This window comes from Mesoplodon bidens, assembly GCF_964165515.1.
Source record: "Mesoplodon bidens genome assembly, chromosome: 3".
NCBI lineage: Eukaryota > Metazoa > Chordata > Mammalia > Artiodactyla > Ziphiidae > Mesoplodon > Mesoplodon bidens.
This window is the reverse complement of record NC_138178.1, coordinates 57579218-57595924: the sequence shown is the minus strand read 5'-3', so window position 1 is coordinate 57595924 and position 16707 is coordinate 57579218. Positions and strand designations below refer to the sequence as shown.

General features: G+C 39.5%; 1 protein-coding gene across 1 annotated transcript in view; it reads right to left on the bottom strand.

Moving 5' to 3' along the window:
- The window catches only part of PIAS1 (protein inhibitor of activated STAT 1), a 122146-nt gene extending 105933 nt beyond the window's left edge, over positions 1–16213 (bottom strand). Inside the window, exon 1 of the mRNA XM_081227775.1 lies at positions 16146–16213. Within this exon, the coding sequence (XP_081083901.1) occupies positions 16146–16169 (24 nt within the window). The 5' untranslated portion in view covers positions 16170–16213. The remainder of the gene's footprint in view (positions 1–16145) is intronic.
- Positions 16214–16707: the final 494 nt, after the last annotated feature.

Below are 16707 nucleotides of genomic sequence, written 5' to 3'. Positions count from 1 at the left end.
ACAGCCTACATTACTGAAAAGCTCTATGAATTGAAATTTTCCTTAAACTTCTACCCAATGGTTCTAAAATTTCATCCTTTTGGTATAGACCCCTTCCCACCCTGGCCATCGTACTCAGAGTGAATGAAATAATCCAGATAATAGTTTGACTACTCTTAGTACTATCTCTCTTATTATGAACAGAGCTATTTCTACCAGTGCAACCTAATAAGGCATTTTAGACGGGCCTGTTTTATTTAGGCAAGTGGAAGGACGTTGTACGTTATGTTTTTCTTTCAGCAGGGACAGGGAGTCACGTCCACATCATATTGTCGCTCACATTAAGCTTGAGGTTAACTAAAACCTTTATTCAATTGTTTTCACATGAAATGCTACTAGGTTAAACCTCCTCATCCTCTAATACAATTTTTAAAATTTAAAAATAGAACTTTATATACAGTGCTGTTAAACTTTGTTTTTTCCAGGTTCATTATTCCAACCTTTCAAAACCCTGAAGAACTGCACCCTGCACTCTCTACTGTAGCATTTATCACAGTGTTGTAAACAGCTGATTTTCTAGTCTATGTCCTGCCCTAGACTTTGAGCCTTTCAAGGACACTTTTCTCCATATCACCTATGCTAAGTATGGTAGATGACATCTAGTAAGTGCACAGGAGATGATGATGATGATGAATTAATTCCTCTTGATTTTGTCATCTAACATTCTTCCCAGTTTTCTGACACCAAAAAAATCTGAGAGTTTTGCTTCTTAAATATTCATATAGGTCATCCTTAAAACTTGGGATATAACAGGGTCAAGACTATAGAGCCCAGTGGCACATGATAAGAAATTCCCCTCCATATAACAAAGTTAAAGGTTACAAATAAGATTGTTCAACTACTTAGAATTCAGATGATTATTATTCCTCAAGATTCTCCAATCTTAAGGTAATTATTCAATAAACACTATCCAGGGTGCACAAAAAAAACAATTAAGGTTATCATATGCTAGTCTTGATTTAGGGCTTTCAGAGAAAAATAAGCTTAGAAAAAGATATATACAATTTTTTTTTTTTTTTTTTTTTTTGCGGTACGTGGGCCTCTCACTGTTGTGGCCTCTCCCGTTGCGGAGCACAGGCTCCGGACATGCAGGCTCAGCGGCCATGGCTCACGGGCCCAGTCGCTCCGTGGCATGTGGGATCTTCCCAGACCGGGGCACGAACCCGTGTCCCCTGCATCGGCAGGTGGACTCTCAACCACTGCGCCACCAGGGAGGCCCTTTTTTTTTGGCCACACTACAAGACTTGCAGGACCTTAGTTCCCCGACCAGGGACTGAACCCAGGCCCTTGCAGTGAAAGCGCTGAGTCCTAACCACTGGACCTCCAGGGAATTCCCACAAATGTTCTGTTTTTAATTTTATTTTATTTAAAAAAATTATTTTCCATTATGGTTTATTACAGGATATTGAATATAGTTCCCTGTGCTACACAGTAGGACCTTGTTGTCCATCCATTCTATATGTAATAGTTTGCATCTACCAACCCCAAACTCCCAGTCCATCCCTCTCCCACCTCTCCTTCCCCGTTGGCAACCACAAGTCTGTTCTCTATGTCTGTGAGTCTGCTTCTGCTTTGTAGATAGGTTCATTTCTGTCACATTTTAGATTCCACATATAAGTGGAATATACATCATATAGTATGTCTTTCTCTTTCTGACTTACTTCACTTAGTATGATAATCTCTAGGTCCATCCATGTTGCTACAAATGGCATTATTTCATTTTTTATGGCTGAGTAATATTCCATTGTATGTATGTACCACATCTTTATCCATTCATCTGTTTGTGGACATTTAGGTTGTTTCCATGTCTTGGCCATTATGAACATAGGGGTGCATGTATCTTTTTGAATTATAATTTTGTCCAGAAATACACCCAGTGTGGGATTGCTGGATCATATGGCAACTCTATTTTTAGTTTTTTGAGGACCTCCATACTGTTCTCCATAGTGGCTGCACCAACTTACATTACCCCCAACAGTGTAGGAGGGTTCCCTTTTCTCCACACCCTCTCCAGCATTTGTTATTTGCAGACTGTTTAATGATGGCCATTCTGACCAGTGTGAGGTGGTACCTCACTGTAGTTCTGACTTGCATTTCTCTAATAATTAGCAATGTTGAGCATCTTTTTAAGGTGCCTATTGACCATCTGTATGTCTTCTTTTGAGAAGTGTCTATTTAAGTCTTCTGCCCATTTTTTGATTGGGTTGTTGTTGTTGAGTTGTATGAGCTGTTTGTATATTTTGGAAATTAAACCCTGTTGGTCACATCATTTGCAAATATTTTCTCCCATTCCATAGGTTGTCTTTTCGTTTTGTTTATGGTTTCCTTTGCTGTGCAAAAGCTTTAAGTTTGATTAGGTCCCATTTGTTTATTTTTGTTTTTATTTCTATTGCCTTGGGAGACTGACCTAAGGACACACTGGTACAATTTATGTCACAAAATGTTTTGCCTCTGATCTCCTCTATGATCTCTTCTAGGAGTTGTATAGCGTTTTGTCTTTTTTTTTTTTGAATTTTTGAATTCTACTTTATTTTTTATATAGCAGGTTCTTATTAGTTATCTATTTTATACATATTACACGACCACTACACCCCCCACCACTTTCCCCCCTTGGTGTCCATACGTTTGTTCTCTACATCTATGTCTCTATTTCTGCCCTGCAAACTAGTTCATCTGTACCATTTTTCTAGGTTCCACATATACACATTAATATACAATATTTGTTTTTCTCTTTTTGACTTACTTCACTCCATATGACAGCCTCTAGATCCATCCACATCTCTACCAACGACCCAATTTCGTTCCTTTCATTCCTCTTTATGGCTGAGTAATATTCCATTGTATATATGTACCACATCTTCTTTATCCATTCATCTGTCAATGGGCATTTAGGTTGCTTCCATGACCTAGCTATTGTAAATAGTGCTGCAATGAACATTGGGGTGCATGTGTCTTTTTGAATTATGGTTTTCTCTGGGTATATGCCCAGTAGTGGGATTGCTGGGTCATATGGTAAATCTAGTTTTAGTTTTTTAAGGAACCTCCACACTGTTCTCCATAGTGGCTGTATCAATTTATATTCCCACCAACAGTGCAAGAGGGTTACCCTTTCTCCACACTCTCTCCAGCATTTGTTGTTTGTAGATTTTCTGACGATGCCCATTCTGACTGGTGTGAGGTGATACCTCATTGCAGTTTTGATTTTCATTTCTCTAATAATTAGTGATGTTGAGCAGCTTTTCATGTGTATAGCGTTTTGTCTTATATTCAAGTCTTTAAGCCATGTTATTTTTGTGCATGGTGTGAGGGTGTGTTCTAACTTCACTGATTTATATGCAGCTGCCCAACTTTCCCAGAATCACTTGCTGAAGAGACTGTCTTCTTCTCATTTTATACTCGTCTCCTTTGTTGAAGATTAATTGACTGTAAGTGTGTGGGTTTATTTCTGGGCTCTCTATTCTGTTCCATTGATCCATGTCTGTTTTTGTGCCAATACCACACTGTTTTGATTACTGTAGCTTTGTAGTATTGTCTGAAGTCTGGGATGATTATGCCTCCTGCTTTATTCTTTTTCCTCAGGATTGCTTTTGCAATTCTGGGTCTTTTATGGTTCCATACAAATTTTAGAATTATTTGTTCTACCTCTATGAAAAATACCATTGGTAATTTGATAGGGATCACATTCAACTGGTGTATTGCTTTGGGTAGTATGGCCATTTTAACAATATTAATTCTTCCAGTCCAAGAGCATGGAATATCTTTCCATTTCTTTGACTCATCTTCAATTTCCTTTATTAATGTTCTATAGTTCTCATCATATAAGTCTTTCACCTCCTTGGTCAGGTATATTCCTAAGTTGTTTTTTTTTTTTTTTGGTGTGATTTTAAAAGGTATTGTTTTTTTAAACAACCCATTCAAAAAATGGGCAGAAAACTTATATAGACATTTCTCCAAAGAAGACATACAGATGACCAAGAGGCACGGGAAAAGATGCTCAATATAGCTTAGTATTAGAGATGCAAATCAAAACTACAATGAGATATCACCTCACACAAGTCAGAATGGCCATCATCAAAAAGTCTATAAACCACAAGTGCTGGCAAGAGTGTAGAGAAAAGGGAACCCTCCTACACTATAGGTGGGAATGTAAATTGGTTCAGCCACTATGGAGAACAGCATGGAGGTTACATAGGAAACTAAAAATAGAGCTACCATATGATCCAGCAATCCCACTCCCTGGGCATATAGTCAGAGAAAAACGTGGTTCAAAAGGATACATGAACCCTAATGTTCATTGCAGCACTACTTACAATAGCCAAGATGTGGAAACAACCCAAATGTCCATTGACAAATGAATGGATAAAGAAGATGTGGGGGCTTCCCTGGTGGCGCAGTGGTTGAGAGTCCGCCTGCCGATGCAGGGGACACGGGTTCGTGCCCCGGTCCGGGAGGATCCCACATGCCGCGGAGCGGCTGGGCCCGTGAGCCATGGCCGCTGAGCCTGCGCGTCCGGAGCCTGTGCTCCGCAACGGGAGAGGCCACAACAGTGAGAGGCCCGCGTACCGCAAAAAAAAAAAAAAAAAGAAGATGTGGTACATATATACAGTGGAATATTACTCGGCCATTAAAAAGGATGAAATAATGCCATCTGCAGCAACATGGATGGACCTGGAGATTATCATACTAAGTAAGTCAAACAGAGAAAGACATGTATGATATCACTTATATGGGGAATCTTAAAAAAAGATACAAATAAACGTATTTATAAAACAGAAACAGACTCATAGACTTAGAGAACAAACTTATGGTTAGCAGTGGGAGGGTTGGAGGGGGAGGGATAGACTGGTAGTTTGGGATTGACGTGTACACGCTGCTATATTTAAAATAGATAATGAACAAGGACCTACTGTATAGCACAGGGAACTCTGCTCAATATTCTGTAATAACCTAAATGGGAAAATAATTTGAAAAAGAATAGATTCATGTATATGTATATCTGAATCACTCTGCTGTACACCTGAAACACAAGGTTGTTAATCAACTATACTCCAATCAAATAAATATTTTTTAAAAAATACAATTTTTAAAAAGGTATTGTTTTTTTACATTCCTTTTCTGATATTTCATTGTTAAAGAAATGCAACTGATTTCTGTATGTTAATCTTATATCCTGCTACCTTGCTGAATTCATTTTTCAGTTCTAGTAGTTTTTGTGTGGAGTTTTCAGGGTTTTCTATATATAGTATGTCAGCGGAATATAATGACTACCTTATGAGGTTATATTTTTTAAACTTCAAATTTTACTCATTGTAATAAAGTTAGCTGCCCAGATATGACAAAACAAAATCCCAAATAAAACTTAAAACTGAGAAGTAATCTGATTGAGCTTCACATTTAAAAGCTCCAATTTAAATGACAGGATACTCCAAGTCACCATTTTCCAAACTACATTCATACGGTTAATAGATATTCAGAGTAAATAGGGTGCTGGGGCAAAACCGGTCCAGGAGGGAGTTCCCTGGTGGTCCTGTGGTTAAGACTTTGCCTTCCAATGCACAGGGTGAGGGTTTGATTTCTGGTCAGGGAGCTAAGATCTCACATTCCTTGGGGACAAAAAACCAAAACAAACAACCAAAAGCAATATTGTAACAAATTCAAATAAGGACCCCCCCCCCCAAAAAAAAAACGGTCCAGGAAATTCAAGAGTCTATAATTCCCCATCCTGCCCTCCCTTCTCAAATAACATTCACACTAAAGGTCCTAAGAAGTCCAGCAGAAGAAGTATGTTAACTTTGCATCCAACATTTTGCAAATTTACTTAGCCACAAAACTCTTCTTTATTATTATCATTTTTAAATCACTGTCATCTCATTTCTTAGCACTTCACAAAAAAAGTATTTTAGAAAAAATTACAAGATCTTCAAGTTTTCCATTTTACATCTGTTGTTCTAGCAACATTATTAAAAGCATCCCCTTCCACTCTTAAAAGTGTCCCACTTTGGTTGATAAATTATATATGATCACCCTAATACTCTATAACTAAATACAGGGACTTCCCTGGTGGCACAGTGGTTAAGAATCTGTCTGTCAATGCAGGGGAAATGGGTTTGAGCCCTGGTCTGGGAAGATCCCACGTGCCGCAGAGCAACTAAGCCCGTGCACCACAACTACTGAGCCTGCACTCTAGAGACCGCGAGCCACAACTCCTGAGCCTGCGTGCCACAACTACTGAAGCCTGCACGCCTAGAGCCCATGCTCCACAACAAGAGAAGCCACCGCAATGAGAAGCCTGCACACCACAACAAAGAGTAGCCCCTGCTCGCCGCAACCAGAGAGAAAGCCCGTGAAGCAACGAGGACCCAACACAGCCAAAAATAAATAAATTTTTAAAAATAAAATAAAAGTGGATAAGATGCTAAATTTTAAGTTTTGTATATATTACTATAATTAAAAACTTTTAAAGAAAAAAGAAAACAAAAATTTTAAAGATTTGTCATTTAAAAAATAATAAATTACTTAACATATATCAAAATATTAAATTAAAAAGACTATTCCAAGACAAAAAAAATTGTAAAAATAGTCATTATTTTACATTTTTGCACATCTCTTTAATGTCTGGTTTAAAAAAGACAGCCTCATTTTCATATCCACTTTCACATTCAATCTGCATTAGGTTGTTTTGATTGAAGTACATGAAGAAAATTCAGCATCATGCAGATATGTAGTGGAAAAAGATGGCGTATTTCAATAGCTTTCTCAGATAACTGTGGATATTCTTTGGTCCTTTACCAAAACTCAACAAGTGGCAGTTTCTTAAAGGCTGTTCCAATATGGAATCTGAAACCATATCAATGAACATTTCCTACTCTGATATACTCAAGTCCGTTGGTTTGTCTTACATTTCCAATGGATCTTTTTACTATTTTGCAATACTATGCATTGATTATTTAGAAAGTATTGGTTCAGTGAGTTATGCAGTTCTTCCAAATGTTGACCCTTTCACTTTACAACTTCAATATACAACATTCATTAATACCACCCTGGAGACTTCCCTGGTGGCACAGTGGTTAGGAATCCGCCTCCCAGTGCAGGGGACACGGGTTTGATCCTTGGTCCAGGAAGATCCCACATGTCGCGGAGCAACTAAGCCCACGTGCCACAACTACTGAGCCTGCACTCTAGAGCCCGTGAGCCGCAACTACTGAAGCCCACACACATAGAGCCCATGCTCCACAGCAAGAGAATCCACTGCAATGAGAAGCCTGCGCACCGCAACGAAGAGTAGCCCCTGCTCACTGCAACTAGAGAAAGCCTGTGTGCAGCAACGAAGACTCAATACAGCCAAAAAATAAATAAAATTAAAAAAAAAAACCCACCACCACTGATCTTATCCAAAAAAAAAAGTCAAGTATTGGGAAACTGTAAAGCTCAAAGCGGCAAACACAAGTCTTCCAAAATTTTATTTCACTTGAAAGCTGAAATTTTATCATTAGCAACAAATATTGTCAGTTTGTCTTGCTGTGACAGGCTTACTTGGTTTAGTTTTGAGAAAATGTCTGCCGAATACCCATGTCTTTATAACCATACTTTGTCAGCCATTCTTTCAAATAAAAATGGTATCCCATTAAAAAAGTAGCTAGTTCAGCATGCCAACTCAAACAACTGCACAAGTTCTTTTTCTTGAATTAACCATCATCAGCTTTGGTGTTCAGTAAAAGTGGTTTACAGGACTTTTCATCACACAAAATATATTTTAAAATGTATTCAAGAATTGAGACATAATGAAATTAATAAGTTTTATTGCTTCATCATCTTAATCCCAAGTGCATGATGCCGTAAACTAGTACAGTTTAGTGGTACTGCCTTAATTCATGTAATTTTACCCACCACTGATTTTGCAAATGTCAATATAGCAAATAATGTCTTACTTCTATTGAGAAAATAGTTTTGACCTACAGGATCCCCAGAAAGAGTCTGGAGAACTACCAGAGGTCTGGGAAACACACTTTGAGAACCACTGTAATAGGCAGTGCATTACTTGGATGATTAAGAAATGAATATTTTTAGTACATATCCCACTATAACAAGTGTTTAAATAAATACACACATTTATATGGTGATATGCTCAAACCAACTGATAATCTGGCATTTCACATACAGTCGGAACTCAAACATATAATGAACAACAGAATATGATACTTCCTGAATAAATAACAAATAATTACCAAATACCTACTATAAGCTAGACTCTGACCTAAGTGCCTCTACGTTCTCTTTCTTGGGTAACTCACAGAAGCCCATAGACCAAACTGATGATTTTAATACATGAGAAAAATATTTACCCTGAAATCTTTCAGATCTTAAGATTAGACCTACATGGCTACAAGAAAAAGTCTTAAAATTCACCATAATGCACAAGATAGCATGTTTAAATTCTATTTTAAGCACTATGCCATGAAGCTAAAAACAGGCTTGCTCACATTCAGAAACCCAAATACAAAATGAATTGCTTTGGCTGTGTACTGCCAGCACCCCATAAAGAGCCTACATTCATTTCTCCTCAAGCCAAACAACCCTTACCTGTTACAGTTTTCATTCCTATTTTTAAGTGAAACTCCAATATTAATATTATAGGAGTTACATTAAATGTGGCAACTATTTAAAATATACATATATAGTAAACCATCAAAACAAGTTAAGAACTTTTAGACATATACATTGATAAATTCAAGAGGTAAACCTCTACAAACATACATATGAAATATCTGCACTGTAAAAAAGAAAGAGACCATCTCGTTTTGGGACATGTCATGGAAAGAGCTTCAATATAGTATACAGTTAAGTGAAAAAAGTCAAACGATACTGTATATAGTATGATTATGTATAGTAATACATGTACATTCATTTAATAAATATTTACTTACTGGGTTCCATGTATGTCCCTAATTTGTTCTGAATCTAGACGTACACACATACAATAAATTACAAATGTTATACAGACATACATAATTAAATGTCCAAAGAAAAATGAATAGGTCAGACACAAAAGACTACATATTATAGGATTCCATTTATACGAAATGTTCAATACAAGCAAATCTATAGGGACAAAAAGTAGATAGCGGTTGCCTGAGGGTGGAATGGGTTGTGGCAATGGGGTGATAGCTGAAGAGTGCAAGATTTCTTTGGCGTGCGGGGGGCGGGGGGGATGGGTAAGACAAATATTCTGAAACTGGTTGCGGTGATGGTTACACAACTTTGTGAGTATATTAAAATACCATTTAATTGTGCACTTAAATGGATGAAATGCATGGTATGCGAATTATACCTCAATAAAACTTATGCTCTCTCCTTCTCAAAAAATAGAAATAGGTACCAAAGAGGTTGCAAGGGGTAAGGTGTGGGTGGGGTGAAGATGAAGGACTTTAAAATTTTATTCTACTTACTGCTATAACATTACAATGAGAAATGTAAAAGGTAAACCTAAAACAGTCTTTCATAAATTACCTGGATTTAATGTTATTCAAGTTCATCTACGCAGCAGCCACGAAAAAAGTATGAAGATATGACCCTATCGCCGAACATTCACAATTTAGACTTGTCATATAAACATGTGCATCTGCCCCCTCACTAACAGAAACAAATCTTGAATGTAATTCATTTCACGAATGAATATATCTTAGGCACCTACTGCGTCCACAGGGTAGGGATGAGGGAAAATGGAGTGGTGTACAAAGCAGAACACTAGTCAACAACAGAAAAGCAAACTAACAGCTCTGGCTTTAAGTTAAAAACTTTTGCTATACAGTGGAGGAGACAAAACAGACACATGAAATGTACTGGAGTCAGACTATAGAAAATCTTGAATACCAAAGTGAGAGCTAAGACTTTATCCTGTTTTCAATGGAAAGCCACTGGAGTGACAGGATGAAAGGAGTGTTTGGGGAAAACGGACCTGGCAACCAAAGGGGGGAAATTGAAAGCAGAGAAGAATAGCAGGAAAGGTAAGAAAGAGATGAAGCTTTTAAAAACGGGAACATATATTAACAGTCCTGTGAAAGTTATTGATATTTCAAAGTTACTAGTTAATGTTCAAAGGGTTTATGTTTGTTTTGTTTGCTTGATCTAATGTGAAGTAGAAAAGGAAAAAAGGTGATTTCTTCATTTTGACGAATTTTAGAAGTTCATGGCTAAGAATGAAGGTTTACCAGAAAATTCTGAGGGGAGTAGGGGCTTAGGGAGTTTTTATTCACGTGCTACCACGAAACCAAGAGTAGAGGGAATCAAAAGCAATTGGGAGTTCCACAATTTTTAACATGGAAGAGGAAGTAGCACTCAAACATTTTGCAGTAAGAATAGCAAAAAAAAATGCATAACAATTAGTACTATTTCTGAAATTGATAGTAAAGGACAACTAAGTATTTTTAAATATCTCTATCACCTATTTCTGAAAAGTCCTAATGATACAATTTGTTATATAAATGCTAAAGATTTAGGTGAGGAACAAATTTAACATATCAAATTTAGAGTATGATCAATTTCATACCCTTAATTTCATCAGCTGTTCCTTCTACAGTGCAGTACTTTTTCAGATGTTGCACAAATAATATTAATTCAATTCACACATGCATTTATTAATTGATTTAACCCATAAAGGTTCTTAAGATAGAAAAATGTTTTCATTGCCTATGTAACCTCCTTTCTCTAACAGCCTCTCTGAAACAATGTCACCTACCAATCTTATACTATGGCAACACTTTGCTTTGAGATTAAAAATATGGGTAAAGCAAAAATTCTCATAATCTATTTCTATTTTTGTAATCTATTTCATACTTTATCAAATGTTCTGATTCAGAGCATTTATGTTTACTGACAGATTTACAGGAACAGAAATAATAAAGGTATAAACAACGAACAAATCAAAAATTACTTTTCACTCACAACACTTCATCTAATCAAAATCCTACTTGCACTGTTCCCTGAAGCACACACAAAAAAAAGGTCTGTAGAATAAATATATTTAGTTAGAATAAAACATTTTCAGGGGATTCCCTGGTGGCACAGTGGTTAAGAATCCGCCTGTCAATGCAGGGAACTCAGGTTCGAGCCCTGGTCTCGGAAGATCCCCCATGCCGCGGAGCAACTAAGCCCGTGCACCACAACTACTGAGCCTGCGCTATAGAGGCCGCGAGGCACAACTACTGAACCCCGTGAGCCCAGAGCCCGTGCTCTGCAACAAGAGAAGCCACCGCAATGAGAAGCCCGCACACCACAACAAAGAGTAGCCCCTGCTCGCCGCAACTAGAGAAAGCCCACTTGCAGCAATGAAGACTCAATACAGCCATAAATAAATAAATAAATAAATAATTTTTTTTTAATTGCAAACTTTTCTATCAGGCTGTTTGTCAAGGCATTGTTTAAAATAGCAAAAAAACAGTGGAAGTAATCTGATTGTCCAACGATAGGGGACTAGCTGAATAAAATACAATGTTACCTTTCAAATGATCATATAAAACCTATATTTACTAACCTGGAAAGATAGCCATGAAAATAGCAGATTACAAATAAAGAGTAGTACAATCTCTCTTTTGTGATGTATATACATACACATTTACTCACAGAAAGTCTAAATGGATACCCAGATGTTAACCATGATATTTCTAAGTGCTGGGATTACAGGTGCTGTTTATTTTTGTGCTTACTTTTCAGTATTCGCTGAAACTTTCTCAAGTAAAATGATATTTGCAAGAATTAATGTCTATGATTCCAACTAACAAACTCAAAAATCTTCCTTGCAAAAAGCCCAAGGAATATCCAAAAATACCCCTGGCATAGAGCAAGAGGGAAAGTATTAGCAACAACATAACTAGAATTCTTTGTGAGCGAGGCACCCTAGAGGGCTCCAGGACTGACATGGCACCTTTAATGCAGCCTACAGTACAGGATTTTGAAATCACAAGACCTACGCTCAAGTCCCTGCCACTTTTATTTGTATGACCTTGGGCTAGTCACTTACCTTTTCTGGGCTTACTTTATTGGTAAAAGGGAGATATTACCTGCCTTTCCTACCTTAAAGAACTGATGGAAAAATCAAATGAGATAATGTGATACATTATGAACTGCAAAGTACCATATAAGACATTATTCAAACATTAAAAAAAAAAGGTCCTTAATGCCAGAGCAGAATACTTCAGAACACAGAATCAATTCTATTAAGTAATGAACCAGGGGTTTGTTTGTTTTTAAAGGCTATGTCTCATCATAAACACTGCAGTTTTCCAGAAACTTAGATAATTCTTCCCATCCCTACTACAACTCTAAGACATTTTCTTTTCTTATCCCTAGTTACAAGCAAGAAAGGGTGCAAATTACACTGAACTCAAAAGCCTCAGCAAGAACCCTGGAGCAGCATGTTGATGGAGTTCACCAGGAGAAACCCAAGGTTAATCAGCTATGGACTCACCCCTAAGCACTACTGCAATCAACAGGGATTACAAGGGACTCTTTGAAGAGAAAGACAATACAATCATCCAGGAGAAAACGGAGGAGGAAAAGGAGATATTTCAAAACAATTATATGAAATACTTAAATATTAAAGTGTTTTACAAATTTTTAAATATTGTTCATAAAAATGGTGACTTAAAACAAAAGCCATCTAAATGTGGCACTTGAGAAAAAGCAAGTTATGGAGATTCAATTCAAATCCATGAATAAATTGTCAGATTTACTTGCTTCTATCTGAAATAAAAGCAGACAAATTACACCACAAAGATCAAAATTAAGTGGCTAGTTCTTGAAAACAGAGAGGCAGAATATGACAACAGAATTTACTGACACGCTTATACAGATACTACTTTTAAAGGTATGGTTTTTGAAGTATGATTTCTCTTCCCCTTGAATTCCATTATTTACTCCACTAAAATGATAATGAACTTCTTCCTTCCCACTGTTCCTCCGGTGAGTTAAAAACGGCAATATAACACAATTTGACTTTTAATGCAAAAAACATTTGTAATTTTTTTTAAAGTACTTTAAGAGGAGCTACATGAAGCTGTCAGATTAACTTCCAAAATCATCTGGCCATCACACCCTCCTGCTTTTGAGTTCCTAAAGACAATAAAATGCTCACTCTCTACATTCTTACAAATGTCATTTATGGGTATTCCCCTAATGAAAAATTAAACCTTTCATAAACAAATTAGTACAGAGAACTTTTTGATATGTATGACTCACAATCTAATTTTTATTGGCAATATCTTTAAGTGTTGCAGCTTGCACAATTCCTACAGGGGGTACAGATCTATCCATTTTTCCCATCTGATCTTGCAGACCTGTTATAGATTTAAAAGGACTCACTAAAATGGGTCATGAGGAAAGAAATTATGAATACAATCCACAGCAAAATGAAATGTGGGTTGTAAATTAAGATAACAAAATCACTATTTACTCAAAGCCTCATAGTTGGAAATCCATTGGAATACTTTTGTTTTCACCTAAAACTTTGAAAAATCTGAGTTTTTCTTAATTCTTACTCTGACCTTTCATTCCTTATTAGGAATAAGTGCTACTTACCTCCAAAAACCACAAAAAACAAACAAACAAAATACCACTCAGAAAGTATAATTTCAAAAGGAGTTATCTTCCAAAGCTTACTGCACAGAAAATTACTATACACATTCTTAAATAACTATGGTAGGCGTTCCTAAGATCATCTCCTCCCCTTCAAAAAAAAAAAAAAAAAGAGCAAATGTAACCACAATCAAATATACACATGTTTAACACAGCTATTACTAACTAAGCAATTTATCACAGCTCCTCAAAGTACTGGGCACACACAATGACAGATCAGTAATGTCAAGAGCAGTTATTATAATCTGGAGAAAAAAACTGTACAACAGAACATAATATTAGAAAAAAAACTCCTTTGGAAAAACTCAAGTAGCTTTTGGAGAGAGCAAAACAGGAGACCAATTTTAGAAAAATAATGTTTCCCCCCAAGTGTTTAGCGTTCATCTGATGCAGGCTCATTTTTGTGAAGAGAAACTTTACCTAACGAGACTCACACCAGGGATCTCATCTATCCCCAAAAGCACTTTCTTAAAATGAGAAAGAACAAAGGAGGAAATCTCCCAGCATGTGCTTTCCATACCAGTTTCTTTGGACAGCATCAAGAGTGACAACATAGCCAGCACAAGCTTTTCAGCTTTAGTCTGTAGTCCACATAAAACAGAACTGATTAGCTATCATTCAAAAGGATTCCTAGCAAAATAAATATCAGAAGGCAAAGATCACAGCAACATAGTGACTACATTTTAAAACTACAGAAAACATGTATCTTAACGTTGCACACTTTTTTACTTCAAGAGTTAATTACCTCCAAATATTCAAATTCCTGGGGCTTTTTCATTTCAGTCAATAGTTTGCAACTGGGAAAAAACGAAACCATCCATTCTAAATCTGCTGTCCCTTAATTTGCAATTAGAAGTAAATTAAAAAAGAATGACACTCAAAGGCAGAGCCTAAATATACAAATTTTGGAATGTTAACATTGAAAAATTATTGGGAAAAACGATCTCTCAGCGAAGGTTTCCACTGAAAAACTCTCCAGAAGCCTGGCGTTTGCTTGTTCTAGGAGTTGTCGTTTCATTATAACCGAGATAATGCTTTAAATAATTTTCATTAATTATAAAAAGACGACTCTCCCCAAAGATTTACAACTATATCCCAATCTCCACTCTGACAGAGATGTCAGTTCTCTGGGTCAAGATTTAACCAACTACTCGGTTCACACACAGGAAGCCACAGAGAAGGGAATATCGCGTTCACAGCCTCGAAATAACACGCGTTAGTTAAAAACTGCTTGCTACTGAACCAAAATTATTCAAGCGGAGCCCCATTTGTCACAATCCAATCATAAGGGTTCCACCCCCCTCCCCCAACTGCTTGTGTAGTGGCATATCTGCTTCGGTAAAGAAGCCATCATCAGGTAAAGATTGGGGTGGGAGAAAAAGCGGGGAAAAGGGGGCACCCTTTCATCCAATTTCGCGAGGCGAGAGTAATTGGTACAGTTGAGAGGAAGGAAGGAACGTGCTATTTATTGGGGGTTGAAGTAGGATGAGGGGAGAATTTCGTTCAAATCAACATGGCCAGCAAGATGTCCCTACAAACAAAAGGCAACGGGGGGATATAAACACTAACCATTCACCTCCATCAGCTATAGCATCGCCATCATGGTGTGTGCCGAGACCCCCGAAGGCTCCTCTCACCCTCCACACCAGCCAAAAGGAAGAGACGGAAAAAAAGGGAGAGTAGATGCTTCCCACCACCTACCACTGCTTCCAAATACACACCCTTCGAAGGGGTTTCTCCCCCCGGTTGCCCGGAATCAGAGAGAAAGAGTACCGTCCCGCCCAGACAGACTCCCCCGTCACCCCTCAGTCGAACCCCAAAGCCAGCCCGGGGTTCGCTAAACTTTACTGGAGCTTCTCCCCCACATCCCCACCCCATCGCCCCAGGATCGCGCTGCCCACAAACGGGGCACCCTGGGCGCCTCCTGACAGGCGGGCAGCCGGGGAGAACCGAGTCCGGGGCGGGGGCGGCAGAGAGCCCCGGAGGGGCGGGGCGGCAGGAGCCAAGTTCCCGGGGGTCTGAGGAGAGCGCCTGACAGGAGTCCGGGACTGCAAAGGAGGAAGAGGAAGCGGCGGCGGGGAGCTTTCCCAATGCCCCCAACATGAACACCCTGCCCCTGCCCCCTCTCCCCACGGGGGGCGGGGAGGCTGCCTGGAAGGTGAGGAAGCCGAGCCCCGGGGACAGCCGCGGCCCCCACCTCCCGACTCCCGATCTCTTCCCCCGCCACCCCCGCCAGAGGCGCCCACAACAATAACACGCTGGGGACTACCCGTCAGCGCCCCCGAGGCACCCGGGGCCCGCGGCCCGCCGCTGCCGGGCCCCCTCGGCTGGGGCCCGGCGCGCCGCTCCTCTCTACAACTCCAGGCCCCGTTGGAGTCAGGCCCGAGCGGCCCCCCAGGGTCGGACGCATCCCCCCTGGCACCAGCGGCACAGTCTCCGTGGCCGAATATTAGAAGTGAATTCGAGCTGCGCTTTACCTTTAGTTCCGCACTGTCCGCCATCTTGCGTCTGTCAGCGCAAGCGCAGTGAACATCGCCGGGGACCGCCGTCAGACCCGCCCCTCTAGCCAGCCTGGCCCCGCCTCGGCCCATCCCCTCTCGCCCCTCCACCTCCCCGGCCCGCCCCCGGCTTCCGCCCCGCTCCGGGGGCTCGCAGCCCCGCCCCGGGCACGTACAGCTGCGAGATGGGCACGTACTATTTAAATAATGGCGCCAAGCGAGGAGGTTTGACAGTTACTCCCCCCCCAGGCTCACCGCCCCTCCTCCTTGCCCGGCTGGCGCCTCCGGGGAAAGGCCGGAGTGGGAGGGCTTCTGGCCTGAGCCCCGCCCCTCCGCGGCCTGCGGAACCCTTCTGCAAAGCTTCGAGGTTTATTTGCTCAGATCCTCATTATGACGATGCGGTGAGGTAGGCAGGGAAGAGATTACAATTCCCGTGGTATATGTATGTATTCAGACATAAAAGCTCGGAGAGAAAAAGTGACTTGCCCAAGCTAGTACTTAAAAGAGGTTGCCTCTAAGACAAAATTCTGAAGACGTTTAT